This window comes from Ranitomeya variabilis, chromosome 1 (assembly GCF_051348905.1).
Source record: "Ranitomeya variabilis isolate aRanVar5 chromosome 1, aRanVar5.hap1, whole genome shotgun sequence".
Classification (NCBI taxonomy): Eukaryota; Metazoa; Chordata; class Amphibia; order Anura; family Dendrobatidae; genus Ranitomeya; species Ranitomeya variabilis.
Genome location: NC_135232.1, coordinates 1,023,072,235 through 1,023,089,059, shown reverse-complemented (window position 1 = coordinate 1,023,089,059; position 16,825 = coordinate 1,023,072,235). Strand labels below are relative to the sequence as shown.

The window sequence follows — 16,825 nt, the reverse complement described above, 5'->3', positions numbered from 1 at the left end:
TCCGTCCCCACACATTACCACACGAGGCTCCGTCTCCACACATTACCACATGAGGCTCCGTCCCCACACATTACCACATGCAGCACTTCCTTTCTATGTAATTCAACCACTTCAGCCAAGGTAAACGTACATTTAATTGCATAATCATCATCAGCGTTAATTAGATATCAATGAGCGTGCCGAGCGTTAGCTGGCTGGAAACAGCTAGTTATTTATATTCTCTGAAAAAAGGTCAAGAAAGCAAACATTCTGCTGGGGTATGTAAACTTTTGAGCACATCTGTATGAATACAGGGTGGGCCATTTATTTGGATACAAATACAAATTTGGATCCAAAATGGCAGACTTCAAAATGGCCTCCATGTTCACCACCCATCTTGAAGTTTCCCCCCTCCCATATACTAATGTGCCACAAACAGGAAGTTGATATCACCAATCATTCCCATTTTATTTAGGTGTATCCATAAACATGGCCCACCCAGGTGTATCCATATAAATGGCCCACCCTGTATATACTGTACATATATATACTGTATATATATACAGTACAGACCAAAAGTTTGGACACACCTTCTCATTTAAAGATTTTTCTGTATTTTCATGACTATGAAAATTGTACATTTACACTGAAGGCATCAAAACTATGAATTAAGACATGTGGAATTATATACTTAACAAAAAGGTGTGAAACAACTGAAATCGTGTCTTATATTCTAGGTTCTTCAAAGTAGCCACCTTTTGCTTTGATGACTGCTTTGCACACTCTTGGCATTCTCTTGATGAGCTTCAAGAGGTGGTCACCGGGAATGGTCTTCTAACAATCTTGAAGGAGTTCCCAGAGATGCTTAGCACTTGTTGGCCCTTTTGCCTTCACTCTGCGGTCCAGCTCGCCCCAAACCATCTCGATTGGGTTCAGGTCTGGTGATTGTGGAGGCCAGGTCAACTGGCGTAGCACCCCATCACTCTCCTTCTTGGTCAAATAGCTCTTACACAGCCTGGAGGTGTGTTTGGGGTCATTGTCCTGTTGAAAAATAAATGATGGTCCAACTAAACGCAAACTGGATGGAATAGCATGCCGCTGCAAGATGCTGTGGTAGCCATGCTGGTTCAGTATGCCTTCAATTTTGAATAAATACCCAACAGTGTCACCAGCAAAGCACCCCCACACCATCACACCTCCTCCTCCATGCTTCATGGTGGGAACCAGGCATGTAGAGTCCATCCGTTCACCTTTTCTGCATCGCACAAAGACACAGTGGTTGGAACCAAAGATCTCAAATTTGGACTCATCAGACCAAAGCACAGATTTCCACTGGTCTAATGTCCATTCCTTGGGTTCTTTAGCCCAAACAAGTCTCTTCTGCTTGTTGCCTGTCCTTAGCAGTGGTTTCCTAGCAGCTATTTTTCCATGAAGGCCTGCTGCACAAAGTCTCCTCTTAACAGTTGTTGTAGAGATGTGTCTGCTGCTAGAACTCTGTGTGGCATTGACCTGGTCTCTAATCTGAGCTGCTGTTGACCTGCGATTTCTGAGGCTGGTGACTTGTATAAACTTATCCTCAGAAGCAGAGGTGACTCTTGGTCCTCCTTTCCTGGCGCAGTCTTCACGTGAGCCAGTTTCTTTGTAGCGCTTGATGGTTTTTGCCACTGCACTTGGGGACACTTTCAAAGTTTTCCCAATTTTTCGGACTGACTGACCTTCATTTCTTAAAGTAATGAGAACCACTAGTTATTCTTTACTTAGCTGCTTTTTTCTTGCCATAATACAAATTCTAACAGTCTATTCAGTAGGACTATCAGCTGTGCATCCACCAGACTTCTGCACAACACAACTGATGGTCCCCACACTATTTATAAGGCAAGAAATCCCACTTATTAAACCTGACAGGGCACACCTGTGAAGTGAAAGCCATTCCCGGTGACTACCTCTTGAAGCTCATCAAGAGAATGCCAAGAGTGTGCAAGGCAGTCATCAAAACAAAATGTGGCTACTTTGAAGAACCTAGAATATAAGACATAATTTCAGTTGTTTCACACTTTTTTGTTTAGCATATAATTCCACATGTGTTAATTCATAGTTTTGATGCCTTCAGTGTGAATTTACAATTTTCATAGCCATGAAAATACAGAAAAATCTTTAAATGAGAAGGTGTGTCCAAACTTTTGGTCTGTACTGTAGATGTAGAAATACATATATAGTGCATATATATATACAGTATATATATATATATATATATATATATATATATATATATGGAATATGTATATATATACATATTTGTGTTAGATAGATGATAGATAGATAGAAATATATTATTGAGATATATGAGTGCTTTACGTGTGTAGCTTGCAGATGTAATTTAGCACTACATAAATACATTTCTGATAAAAATGGGATCTCTCAAAATGTTATTAACCAACAGAGAGAAAGTGGACAGCTGGGAGAAGATGTTCATAGCCTGGGAAGGGGGTAATGCCCATGGAGTTGAGTAGGCTATTAATGTCAGCTTACAACTGTATGCCTTTACTAGTTTTTCAAATGGAGTATCACCCCCAAAAAAATTATGTAGGGTCCCCTATAATTAATAACCAGTAAAAGCTAGGCAGACAGCTGGGGGGCTGATATTAATAGGTTAGGGGCCATGGATATTTGCCTCCTCCCAGACTAAAAAACATCATCTCTCAGCAGCGCCAAAAAAGGCACATCCATAAGGTGTGCCAATTCTGGCACTTAGCCTCACTCTTACCATTTGCCCTGGTGCGGTGGCAAGTGGGGTGATAGCATTTGTGTTGATGTCAGCTTTGTATTGGCAGCTGACATCAAGCCCAGGGGTTAGTAATGGCAAGGCGTCTATAAGATGCCCCCATTACTAACCCCATAGTAATATTGCAAACAAAAAACACCCTGAATAAAGTCCTTTATTTGAAATAACGACAGTGACATTTGTTTGCTTATTTAAAAATAAAAAAGCAAACTTATACTCACCCCAATGTCCATTCCACTGAAGCCAATGTCCCCTGTAAAACAATTAAAATAATAAACAGCCATATCGCTCACTTGTCCCCGAGGTGAAGATAATCCTCTGAGCCCATATCCCCTGCAACAGAATTTAAAAACATAAACAATCATTTTCCTCACCTTTCTGATGAGAAGATAATAATCCATTTGTCCATAGCCAACTCTAGCTCTGCTACATCTTATTGGCATGATGCGAGCATTCAGCATGTCAGGCAGCAGAGGCACTGAGATGCACATCTTTTGCACACCTCTGTACCTCATGGTGAAGGGAAAAAGGTGATGAGGGCTCATGTCCAATGACCTCCGTTCATCTCAATGACGTCAACGGGTGCGCCATGGTGACTGATGTCACTGAAGTTACAGGAATTCATTGGCTCTGAACTCTGATGCCTTTCTGACCGTACCACAAGCGTGAGACTTTTCTCACACTCGCTGTGACGTCAGAGAGGTGAAAGGAGTTAATTGGATAACTTTATCACATCACCGCGAGTCACTGAGCTGCTCAAACAAGTGCAGCTCAGTGTCTCTGCTGGATGGCAGGCTGTATTGTTGCATCATGCAACAATTCAGGATGCCATCTAGATGTAGCAGAGCTAGACACGTTGCTGGACGGATTATCATCTTCTCATCGGAGAGGTGAGGAATATGTTTTTTTAACTCTTTTACAGGGGACACAGGCTTCAATGGATTCAAATAAAGGATTGTATTCTTGGTGTTATTTTTTTTTACAGTTTGACTATGGGGTTAGTAATGGAGGCGTTTTATAGACACCTCTCTATTACTAACCTCTGGGCTTCATGTCAGCTGTCAATATCCATGGCCCCTTACAAGGCTATTGATTTTTTAATCAAACCCATTGACTTGCATTGGCGAGTCTTGTCCGAAATACAAGGATATTTGCAGTATGCTGCATTTTTTTTCTCAGTCCAATCTGAGCTGAGACAAAAATCACAGATGAGCAAGGACTCTAAATAACATAAAATAACATTAGTCAGAGTGCAATCCAATTTTGTATCAGATTGCACTCTTCCGTTTTTCTCGCAGATCTGTATGAGCCCTTACACTGAGAATCTTCATAAGATTCTTGATGTCAAGGTGATCTGAGCAGGGTCTACAAACACTCTGGGTTTTTCTGCACATGCAGGATTTATTACAGCAAATCCACAGTCTGTGAGGTAGAAAAAAATTAGAAGTAGATATTATCTCTGTGCACACAAGTCCCTGGTCTTAAGTCAGCACTATTCTTATGGGGAGGGAGCAATTAAACATCACCACAGGGGAGGGAGCAGAATATAAACAGCAGCCCAGGGATAGTCAGAAGTGGAGGAAGAAAGTCAAGAAGAAGAAGGGAAAGTCCTGTCAAATTGAAGAGAGCGCAACATCGAAGAAAGATTACTAAGATAACAACCAAGAAAGATTAAGCATGTATCTCGTCCCAGAATTCTCCAAAGAAAGCTGGATCCTGCTCATCTCACTGCTGGCACTTCTCACTTAGTAAGTTTCCTATCCTTCACGCTCTCTTTATATGAAGTACTTTGTCTGTTGTTTTGATATAGCAGGAGAAGGATGGTGACTTTGTATCCATGATCCTGAATGTACATGTTCCTCATTAATAGATGGGATATATTTACGATAAACGTTCCTGCCGCCTCCTATTCCTGAGATCAGCAGTAGGTGCTGAGCCTAATATGTTACCACATTACTGCACATCTTGTTTTGTTAAAGGGGATACCCTGGACTTTGTGAAAAACAAAGAATGTACCTAAGCACTAACAGGCAAGTAGTTACTACTAGCTCTGACGTCATTCTGATTGACAGTCAGATTGTCGCTTCCTTACTGGAGGAACCGGCTATCAATCAGAAAGATTTTGGAAGTCACTCCCCGTAGACAGAGCAAGGGGGGATAGAAGCCGCTGCTCTGTCAATGTCACATCAGCAGAGGCAGCTGAATTGCTGGCAGGAGCAGTCTGTGACCTGCCTGTTAGTGTTTAGGCACGTTCTTTGTTTTTCACAAAGTCTCAGATACACCCTTTAAATGAACACTTTTATCTTTTCTCATTAATGAGAACCTGTCACCACCAAAAATGCTATTTACCTGCAGATGAGTGTACACATTCAGCAAAGCAGCCTGTAAGTCAGTGTGCATGGGAATGATTACATTTGCACTCACAGCGCAATAATGAGAAGCGAGTGGCTGCTGGGAGAATAAAACGTTATTTTCTCCATCTAGCAGTTAAGCCAGCTAGACAGCATTTAAAAACTATTAAACTTCAGATTACCCTTGTATATGCAATTAACCCCATAAGCCCCAAGGGTGGTTTGCACGTTAATGACCAGGCCAATTTTTACAATTCTGACCACTGTCCCTTTATGAGGTTATAACTCTGGAACGCTTCAACGGATCCTGATGATTCTGACAAAGTTTTCTCATGACATATTGTACTTCATGATAGTGGTAAAATTTCTTTGATATTACCTGCGTTTATTTGTGAAAAAAATGGAAATTTGGTGAAAATTTTGAAAATGTCGCAGTTTTCCAAATTTGAATTTTTCTGCCCTTAAATCACAGAGATATGTCACACAAAATACTTAATAAGTAACATTTCCCACATGTCTACTTTACATCAGCACAAGTTTGGAACCAAAATTTTTTTTGTTAGGGAGTTATAAGGGTTAAAAGTTGACCAGCAATTTCTCATTTTTACAACACCCTTTTTTTTAGGGACCACATCACATTTGAAGTCATTTTGAGGGGTCTATATAATAGAAAATTACCAAGTGTGACACCATTCTAAAAACTGCACCCCTCAAGGTGCTCAAAACCACATTCAAGAAGTTTATTAACCCTTCAGGTGTGTCACAAGAATTTTTGGAATGTTTAAAAGAAACTGAACATTTAACTTTTTTTCACAAAAAATTTAATTCAGCTCTAATCTGTTTTATTTTACCAAGGGTAACAGGAGAAAATGGACCCCAAAAGTTGTTGTACAATTTGTCCTGAGTATGCCGATACCCCATATGTGGGGGTAAACCACTGTTTGGGCGCACGGCAGAGCTCAGAAGGGAAGGAACGCTTTTTGACTTTTCAATGCAAAATTGACTGGAATTGAGATGGGACGCCATGTTGCGTTTGGCGAGCCCCTGATGTGCCTAAACATTGAAACCCCCCACAAGTGACACCATTTTGGAAAGTAGACCCCTAAGGAACTTATCTAGATGTGTTTTGAGAGCTTTGAACAGCCAAGTGTTTTACTACAGTTTATAACGCAGAGCCGTGAAAATAAAAAATCATTTTTTTTCCACAAAAATGATTTTTTAGCCCCCCAAATTTTTATTTTCCCAAGGGTAACAAGAGAAATTGGACCCCAAAAGTTGTTGTCCAAATTGTCCTGAGTACACTGATACCCCTTATGTGGGGGAACCACCGTTTGGGCGCATGGCAGAGCTCGGAAGGGAAGGAGCGCCGTTTGGAATGCGACCCCATATTGGAAACTAGACCCCCCAAGGAACTTATCTAGATGTGTTGTGAGAACTTTGAACCCCCAAGTGTTTCACTACAGTTTATAGCGCAGAGCCGTGAAAATAAAAATAATTTTTTCCCACAAAAATGTTTTTTTAGCCCCAAAATTTTTATTATCCCAAGGGTAACAAGAGAAATTGGACCCCAAAAGTTGTTGTCCAATTTGTCCTGAGTAAGCTGATACCCCATATGTTAGGGTAAACCCCTGTTTGGGCGTACGGGAGAGCTCGGAAGGGAAGAGCACTGTTTTACTTTTTCAACGCAGAATTGGCTGGAATTGAGATCGTACGCCATGTCGCGTTTGGAGAGCCCTTGATGTGCCTAAACAGTGGAAGCCCCCAATTCTAACTGAAACCCTGACCCAAAGACACCCCTAACCCTAATCCCAACTCTAACCATAAACCTAACCACACCCCTAACCTGAACATGCCCCTAACCCTAAACCCAACACACCCCTAACCCCAAAACACCCCTAACCCTAATCCCAACCCTAACCACACTCCTAACTCCAACACACCCCTAACGCTAATCCCAACCATAACCCTAACCACACCCCTAACCCTGACACACCCCTAATCCCAACCGTAAATGTAATCCAAACCCTAACTTTAGCCCCAACCCTAACCCTAACTTTATCCCCAACCCTAACCCTAACTTTAGCCCCAACCATAACTGTAGCCCTAACCCCAACCCTAACCCTAGCCCCAACCCTAACCCTAACCTTAGCCCCAACCCTAGCCCTAACCCTAGCCCCAACCCTAACCCTAACCCTAACCCTAATGGGAATATGGAAATAAACACATTTTTTTAATTTTATTATTTTTCCCTAACTAAGGGAGTCATATAGGGGGGTTTGATTTACTATTTATAGCAGATTTTTTAGCGTATTTTTGTGATTGACAGCTGTCACACACTAAAAGACGCTTTTTATTGCAAAAAATAGTTTTTGCGTCTCCACATTTTGAGAGCTATAATTTTTCCATATTTCAGCCCACAGAGTCATATGAGGTCTTGTTTTTTGCAGAACGAGTTGACGTTTTTATTGGTACCATTTTCGAGCATGTGACATTTTTTGATCGCTTTATATTCCGATTTGTGTGAGGCAGAATGACAAAAAAACAGCTATTCATGAATTTCTTTTGGGGGGGTGTTTATACCGTTCCACATTTGGTAAAGTTAATAAAGCCGTTTTACTCTTCGGGATAGTACGATTACAGTGATACCTCATTTATTCATTTTTTAATGTTTTGGCGCTTTTATACGATAAAAACTATTTTATAGAAAAAATAATTATTTTTCCATCGCTTTATTCTGAGGACTATAACTTTTTTATTTTTTCATTGATGATGCTGTATGGCAGGTTGTTTTTTGCGGGACAAGATGACGTTTTCAGCGGTACCATGGTTATTTATATCCGTATTTTTGATTGCGTGTTATTCCACTTTTTGTTTGGCGGTATGATAATAAAGCGTTGCTTTTTGCCTCGTTTTTTTTTTTGTATGGTGTTCACTGAAGGGGTTAACTAGTGGGACAGTTTTATAGGTCGGGTCGTTACGGACGCGGCGATACTAAATATGTGTACTTTTATTGTTTTTTTATTTAGCTAAAGAAATGTATTTATGGGAGCAACATATTTTTTTTCTTTATTTAGGAATTTTTTTTTTTTACATATGTGAATATTTTTTTTTTAACTTTATAACATTGCCCACTTCAACTGATCCCTCTGATTCTGAGATCATTTTTTCGTGATTGTACTTCATGGTAAAATGTCTTTGATATAACTTATTTGTGAAAAAAAAAAGGAAATTTGGCGAAAATTTTGAAAATTTATCAATTTTCATATTTTGAATTCTTATGCCCTTAAATCAGAGTGATGTATCACTCAAAATAGTTAATAAATAACATTTCCCAGATGTCTACTATACATCAGCACAATTTTTGAAACTTTTTTTTGTTGTTAGGAAGTTATAAGGATTAAAAGTTGACCAATGACTTCTCCTTTTTCCAACAAAAATGTAAAAAAAAATTTTTTTAGGGACCACAGCACATTTGAAGCGACTTTGAGTGGTATATATGATAGAAAATACCCCAAATTACACCATTCTAAAAACTGCACCCCTTAAGGTGCTCAAAACCACATTCAAAAAGTTTATTTACACTTCAGGTGCTTCACAGGAACTTTTGTAATGAAAAAAATTTACATTTAATTTTTTTTCACAAAAAATTTACTTCAGATCCAATTTTTTTCATTTTGACAAGGATAACAGGAAAAAAATGGATCTCAAAATTTGTTGTGCAATTTCTCCTGAGCTTGCCAATACCCCATATGAGGAAGAAAACCACTCGAAAGGGAAGGAGCAGCATTTGACTTTTTGATTGCAAAATTTGCTGTAAAAATTGGCGTACGCCATGTCACGTTTGGAGAGCATCTGCTGTGCTAAACAATAAAAATCCCTCACAAGTGACACCATTTTGGAAACTAGACCCCTCCGGGAACTGATTTAGATGATGTGATGAGCACATTGAACCCTCATGTGTTTCACAGAAGTTTATAGCATTGAGCCGTGAAAATTTAAAATAAAATCACATTTTCCCCTCAAAAATTTAATTTTAGCCCAAATTTTGCATTTTCATAAGGGTAACAGAAGAAATTGCACCATACAAAATGTAGTGCAATTTCTCCTGAGTACGTTGATACCACATATGAGGGAGAAAACTACTGTTTGGGCGCACAGAAGGGCTTTGAAGGGAAGGAGCTTCATTTGACTTTTTTAATGTAAAATTTCCTGGAATAATTAGCGGACGTCGTGTTTCGATAGGAGAGCCACTGATGTGCCTAAACAGTGGAAACCTCCCCCCCACAAGTGACCCCATTTTGGAAACTAGATCCTTCAAGGAATGTATTTAGATGTGTGTTGAGCCCCCAGGTACTTCATAGAAGTTTATAACGTTGAGCCGTGAAAATAAAAAAATAAAAAACATTTTCCCCACAAAAAATGTTATTTTGGCTCCAAATTTTGAATTTTCATAAGGGTAACAGGAGAAATTGCACTATACAACTTGTTGTGCTATTTCTCCTGAGTATGCCGATACCCCAGATGTGGGGGAATACTACTTTTGCAAAGCTAAAAAGGGAAAAGGCACCATATTGAAGTTCAGTTTCTGCTGGACTGTTTGAGGGTGCCATGTCACATTGGCAGAGCCCCTAAGGTACCAAAACAGCAGAACCCACCATAAGAAACCCCATTTTACAAACTTAAAGGACTCGAACCCACCAGCGCTTGTGCACCAGGAGGAAGCTCTTCCCTCTGAGCAATTCCATGCTAACCCAAATATTTGAACCTGTGTTGCTCCTGATTGTCTTCACCCTGAGTTCCTGATTGACTCCACCCTAAAACATAGAAAACTTAAACAAAACAGTATAACTGAACTTTATCTCCTTACAAACACATTTGCTGCAGCTCTCACAGCTCAGCTTTACTGTAATGCTATCTGCCTGTGAGATGACACACAACTCTGCAGTGAGAACAGGAGAGCAGAGAGGGACCATTACACATCACACCGATCACTCCCCCTTTCACTTATTATAATCTTTGGAGGCGGAGTCTCATGCAGATCAGTGTCTAGCCTATAGCCCTGAACAGCTCATTTACATATAAGAAAAACAAGGATTTCTCTGGAATAAGATATTGGATCACAGATAATAATGTATCATTTTATTCAACTTCCTATGACCTAGATGCCCATAGACTTAAGATGGTTGATCTTCCTAACAGATTCACTTTAAGGCACATTAAGGAACACCACAGTTCATCATGAATCTCATCAGGGGCATTATCAATGTGAGACATATAGATAAGGACAACAGAGAGCAGCCGTTACATATAACACTGCTAACACTCATTTTATACAAGCTCTGCAGGCAGTTTTATGTGAGCCCCATTAACTTTCCTGTCACCTCAATAAAAACTCTATTAACCTGCATATATAGGTATAAGCTGCCAGTAAATAGCATATACGGTAAATCCTGTTTAGTGGCTTACTGAAGCAGCGGCTACAGGGAGGAAATGAAGTTGTATTCTCCCTGTAGTTTCTTGTTCCCAGTCATTGAATGGTACAGGAAGCTATTACAGCCATCGCTCTCTACACTGTGAGCACATGGTAATTATTCCTCTGCTCTTTGATTGACAGCCTGTTCTGCTGTGTGTGTGAGAGAGCTGACAGCTGTGTATGGGCAGCATATGATTTGTGAGGATCCAATCTGTCGCACAAATAATATGATTGTTAATGATTTCACAAATATTCAGACACAGATTCATTGGATATGACAATTCCCTTTGTAAAACTGATTGCACTTGAGGCTATTAGTTAATATTAAAATGACTAGGAATGGTCTAATATTCGAAATATTAGTCAATAATCATTATCAATGGATAAAATGTGATAATAAGAGTCATTTTTTTTCTAGTTACGCAATCTGGCCATACAGAATATTCAAACAATATGGAATACCCGGTCCTAGACCCCTACCATTTATTGGGACTTTTCTTAAAAACAAAAATGTGAGTATAAAGACAAATCATCTGATTATAGGAGATTTCCAGATAAAAATAATATACAGAAATAAGCTTTAAAGTGAACTTATCAGCTGATTCATGCTGCCCAAACCACCTTCTGGTGTGTCAGGGAAAATATACTTTAACCCCTTTCTGACCTCGGACGGGATAGTACGTCCGAGGTCAGAAGCCCCGCTTTGATGCGGGCTCCGGTGGTGAGCCCGCATCAAAGCCGGGACCTGTCAGCTGTTTTGAACAGCTGACATGTGCCCGTAATAGGCGCGGGCAGAATCGCGAACTGCCCGCGCCTATTAACTAGTTATATGCCGCTGTCAAACGCAGACAGCGGCATTTAACTACCGGGGGCGGCCGGAAATGAGCGCATCGCCGACCCCCGTCACATGATCGGAGGTCGGTGATGCTTCTCCATTGTAACCATAGAGGTCCTTGAGACCTCTATGGTTACTGATCGCCGGTAGCTGTGAGCGCCACCCTGTGGTCGGCGCTCACAGCACACCTGCAATTCTGCTGCATAGCAGCGAACATTAGATCGCTGCTATGTAGCAGAGGTGATCGGGTTGTGCCTGCTTCTAGCCTTCTATGGAGGCTATTGAAGCATGGCAAAAGTAAAAAAAAAGTTAAAAAAAATGTGAAAAAAATAAAAAAAATGTAAAAGCCCTCACATGGCCATATAGACGGAGAAATAAAACAGTTATGGCTCTGGGAAGAAGGGAAGCGAAAAACGAACACGGAAAAACAGGAAAATCCCAAGGTCATGAAGGGGTTAAAGATCTGGCCGGGAACCATAGCTGGAGATGAGACTAGTCCAGCACTGCCCCGGGCCGGCTCTTCCCAGCGCTGCTGCACATGACTGACAGTTGTCGCCCACAGTGAGAGTCCTGCCAATCACCTAGAGCAGCGCTGGTAGAAGAATTTTCTGTCTTTAGCGGAAGCATTTAAGATAAAAATTACCTGGCTGCAATTGTGCAGCCTTCCCTGATCCCCTGGTATCTGCTCCATCAGTCACAACACATTTCTGGCACTGTGCTCCAGCAAGTGACCGCGGCAGCTTGTGAAGGAGGCCGGCTGACTAAGGCTACTTTCACACTAGTCCGTCGGTACGGGCCGTCACAAACCGTCAGCCCGACGTACCGACGGACAGTGTGTTAATGTAGCACAACGTGGGCAGCGGATGCAGTTTTACAACGCATCCGCTGCCCATTGTGAGTTCCAGGGAGGAGGGGGCAGACCCGAGAAAATGGCGGACCCAACGCACAAAACAACGTTACATTGAACGTTTTTTTGTGCGTCGCGGCCGCCAAAAACAAGACACGCACGACGGATGCGACATGTGGCCATACGTCGCAATGCGTTGCTAATGCAAGTGTATGGAGAAAAAACGCATCCTGCGGGCAACTTTGCAGGATGCGTTTTTTCTCCAAAACGACGCATTGCGACATCCGTCACATGACGCTAGTGTGAAAGTAGCCTAAAGTAGCTCTTCTCTGTCTTTGCGTCAACTAATGGAGAGGAACGTTGGCTTAGCTTTTAAAATGAGCAGCCAGGAGATCTTCATGTCTTTAGTCCTGACTTTTTCTACAGTGTATAATTGTAGGTAGAATAAAGTAAAAGTACTGAGCTGTGCACGAATGTGATTGTGTATTAGTGAAGCCAATGTGGCACTCAGAATATACCATTCCCATCTGTGCGCAGTAAGTGACTGAACACAATAAGAACAATACAAAACAGAACAAGGAAGCATAGGCCAAATAAAATACAAAAATCGTTATTCACAAATAATTCTAAAATAGATAAAATAAAATAGAGACACAATTACAAAAAGACTGCTTACCAGAGACATATACCAGTTCCTAATTAGTTGCAGACAAATCAAAGAGGAACACTCAAAAGCCTATTTCAATATAGGATGTCCTGATCAAATGTATATATATATATATATATATATATATATATATATATATATATATATATTAATACAAATAGTAGGCGTAAACACTCCTAAGAACTGAGTAGCTTTCTATGATTCTGATATTTAGCATGCAAAGGGTAAATATATCAGTGATCTTATCAAGGTAATTTGAACCCCCTGTATGTACACAAAAGGTTATACCTGTCATTAACATAAGCTGCATAAAGTGCACAGTGCTTATAAATTAACCTGTCTAAATAGACTACAGCAGCCACATAAATATTCATAATGTGCTAGTATACATATAATTCCATGGACCAATATCCCGTACATAAATATATAGCACAGCAAGACAACAGAGCAGCGAAGTAGCAGCAAAAGTAAATAAAGGTAAGTAAAGTGCAAATGCTAAGGGAGAGGGTATATGACCTGGTAGAGGCAGTGCAGATCCCTGACGCATATCACTTCTTCCTGGGGGGTTCCTATTCCTATACCATCTCTCTTAGCCTTTGCACTTTATATATTTATGTACGGGGATATTGGTCCATGGAATTATATGTATACTAGCATGTCTACTATATAATTGTCTAAGGGTCACTTCCGTCTTTCTGTCCTTCTGTCTTTCTTTCTGTCACGGATATTCATTCATGCCGCAGGTAACTCACTCCGTTACCGCCGCTATTAACCCTGTGTGACCAAGTTTTTACTATTGATGCTGCCTATGCAGCGTCAATAGTAAAAACATCTAATGTTAAAAAAATAAAAAAAATAAAAAATCATTATATACTTACCTTCCGCCGCCTTTCCCGCTCCTCGCGACGCTCCGGTGACCGCTCCATGCAAGTGGCCGGTTCCGGTGCTAAGGATGGTATGCAACAAGGACCTGCCATGAAGTCACGGTCATGTGACCGCAACGTTATCACAGGTCCTGCGCACCTGCGCGAGAAGGACCTGCCATGATGTCACAGTCATGTGACTGTGATGTCATCACACCCTGGGACCGGAAGCTGCCGCCTACACCGCACACAGGCAACAGAACTACAAGTATGGTGAGTATGTTAGAACTACAAGGGGCCCTCGGAAGGTGAGTATATGTTTATTTTTTATTTTTTAGCCTGTGACATACGTGGCTGGGCAATATGCTACGTAGCTGGGCAATATACTACGTGACTGGCCAATATACTACGTGGCTCTGTGCTGTATACTACGTCGCTGTGCAATATACTGCGTTGCTCTGTGCTGTATACTACGTCACTGGGCAATATACTACGTCACTGGGCATTATACTACGTAACTGGGCAATATACTACGTCACTGGGCAATATACTACGTGGCTGTGCAATATACTACGTGGACATGCATATTCTAGAATACCCGATGCGTTAGAATCGGGCCACCATCTAGTTATGAATATTTATGTGGCTGCTGTAGTCTATTTTGACACGTTCATTTATAAGCGTAATGCACCTTATGCAGCTTATGTTAATGACAGGTATAACCCTTTCTATACATGCAGGGGCTTCAAGTTACAGCTTTAATAGAATTAAGCCTTGATAAGATTACTGATATATTTACCCTTTGCATGCTGAATATCAGACTCACAGAAAGCTACTCAGTTCTTAGCAGTGTTTACTCCTACTATTTGTATTAATGTATACAGTATATATATATATTTTTGATCAGGACATCCTATACTGAAATAGGCTTTTGAGTGTTCCTCTTTGATTTGTCTGCAACTAATTAGGTACTAGTATATGTCTCTGGTAAGCAGTCTTTTTGTAATTGTGTCTCGGTTTTTATCTTATCTATTTTAGAATTATTTGTGAATAGAGATTTTTGTGTTTTATTTGGACTATGCTTCCTTGTTCTGTTTTGGATTGTTATATATTTGAGACGTGCCATAAAACTAAGCCATCCTCTTGTAGGCTATACAATAAGAATAATCATGATGAGACCTTTAATCAGTGAGTGCAGAACTTCCTGGATATAGAGGATTAGAAATGACTGTTTTATGAATGATTAACCTGAATTACCAAAGCACATAAAATGTGTCAGTATACCTGCTAACTCAAAATAGGCTCCATGGACAGCTTTTGCACTAGCATCTTAACTTAATCAGGTCCCCGGAGTAGTAAGATATCCATCTTTTCACCCTTAAACATAGATTTGGCCACCACTGCAGGGTCTCTGTGTTGTATCAAGTAGCAGCAGGGTGGGGAATGTTGCCTACAATTAGAACTTGTTCAGACAAGGGTACTATACAGAAATATGCTGTATGAGTAAAAATCGGACAGCACACTGACCAGTGTAATTCAGTGTAATTCAATAGGACTGTTCAGGTGACATTTCTTTTCCATGTCTGTGTTAAAAAAACACCTAAAAAATCGGATCCCATATGGACCACCTATATAGCATATGAATTTTTAAGGACATCTTTTCATTTTCAACATTGAATACAGTATTTGGTCATGTACATGTGACACCCCAGGGTCATGGCTGTCACAGTGGCATTGCTTTCCTCACAGGGAGAGTGATGTCACGCTTGGAAGCAAGGGCAGATCTCTTCTATCAGGGAACCACAAAGCACACAACATGTTCACACTGCAGGCCAGAAGGGGGAGCCCTGGCCCAGTTTGTGGGTGGTTCCTCTATATATACATTCTGACATTCTGGTTTGGAGGGAAAGCAGTCAGTCTGTCAGAGGGACAGAGTAGGGGAGAAGGCCAGACAGCAGACTGGAGCAGTCTGAAGCTGAGAGGAGAGTTGGGGAAGGACAGAGAGGAGCTTGTCATGGAACTTCAGCTGAAGCGGAGCTGGTACGAAAGGAGAATAGCTGAGCAGACGTGGGGGTCTGCAGCTCCTGGCAGAAAGAGGAAGGAAAGAAGAGAGCAGTTTGAAGGACTGAAGGGGCCGTGCCGCCAAGAGGGTGCTGCAGCTCCTGGACAGAGAAACAGAGAAGGAAGAACAGTGTATAGTGAGTGTGCAGGAGAGCGAAGTGCAGGAGAGTGACACCAGGGGAGGACATTAGCGTATGGACTATCCTCCTGTAGAGCGCAGATTCCCGGTAGCCGGAAGACCGAGGTTGTGTTGGACTCTAGGAGGCACAGCAGAAACTGGCAGGGCTGCTGGATTACACATCACCTGTCTGCCCTAATACCCAGGAGACACAGTGGTAAAGACCCTATAAAAAGGCTCGAGCCACCTGTCATACAGGTTTGTGTCCCACCTTTATGGAGGACAGAGAGAACTGTGAGGACCTTGATAGAAGGCACAGGAAGCAAGGGACTACATCAAAGCGCTGATAGGAAGGCTTCTAACGCCACCTGGTAAAGGCGACTCTGAACTTGCTTCCAAGCCAGCCGAACCCTGCCTGTACCTGTGATCTGGTGCCCTGGACTGTGGATACATGAAGTCTCCAGTAAACCAGGTAAAGAGACTGCAAACTTGTGTCCTCCATTTCTTTATACACTACTCACCATCACCAGCTACATACCGGGAGCCCTGGGGACCTACTTCACCTGTGGGAAGTCATACCATCTAGCTGCTATAACATCACTCCAGTGGACCCCTTTAAGCAGCGTCGGTCCCCTCTGACCGAATACCACAGGTGGTTTCCCGAACACAAACTTTATTACAAACCCCTTTACGGACATTCCCTTTAACATGGGTGCCCAGGGCCATGGACTGGGTCACTGCCACCGTGACATCCCCCTTTAAGTACTGTAACCAGTACCGAGTACCCCAAGGCCCTGGCGGGCGACTCATACATCTTGAAATGTTGATGTATAAGTACAGATGGCCCGT

General features: G+C 41.4%; 1 protein-coding gene across 1 annotated transcript in view; it reads left to right on the top strand.

Moving 5' to 3' along the window:
• The first annotated feature begins 4,313 nt into the window (after positions 1-4,313).
• LOC143793009 (cytochrome P450 3A24-like) overlaps positions 4,314-16,825 on the top strand; it is a 186,093-nt gene continuing 173,581 nt past the window's right edge. Inside the window, exons 1-2 of the mRNA XM_077279562.1 lie at positions 4,314-4,509; positions 11,004-11,097. Coding sequence (XP_077135677.1) covers positions 4,439-4,509; positions 11,004-11,097 — 165 coding nt within the window. The 5' untranslated portion in view covers positions 4,314-4,438. The remainder of the gene's footprint in view (positions 4,510-11,003; positions 11,098-16,825) is intronic.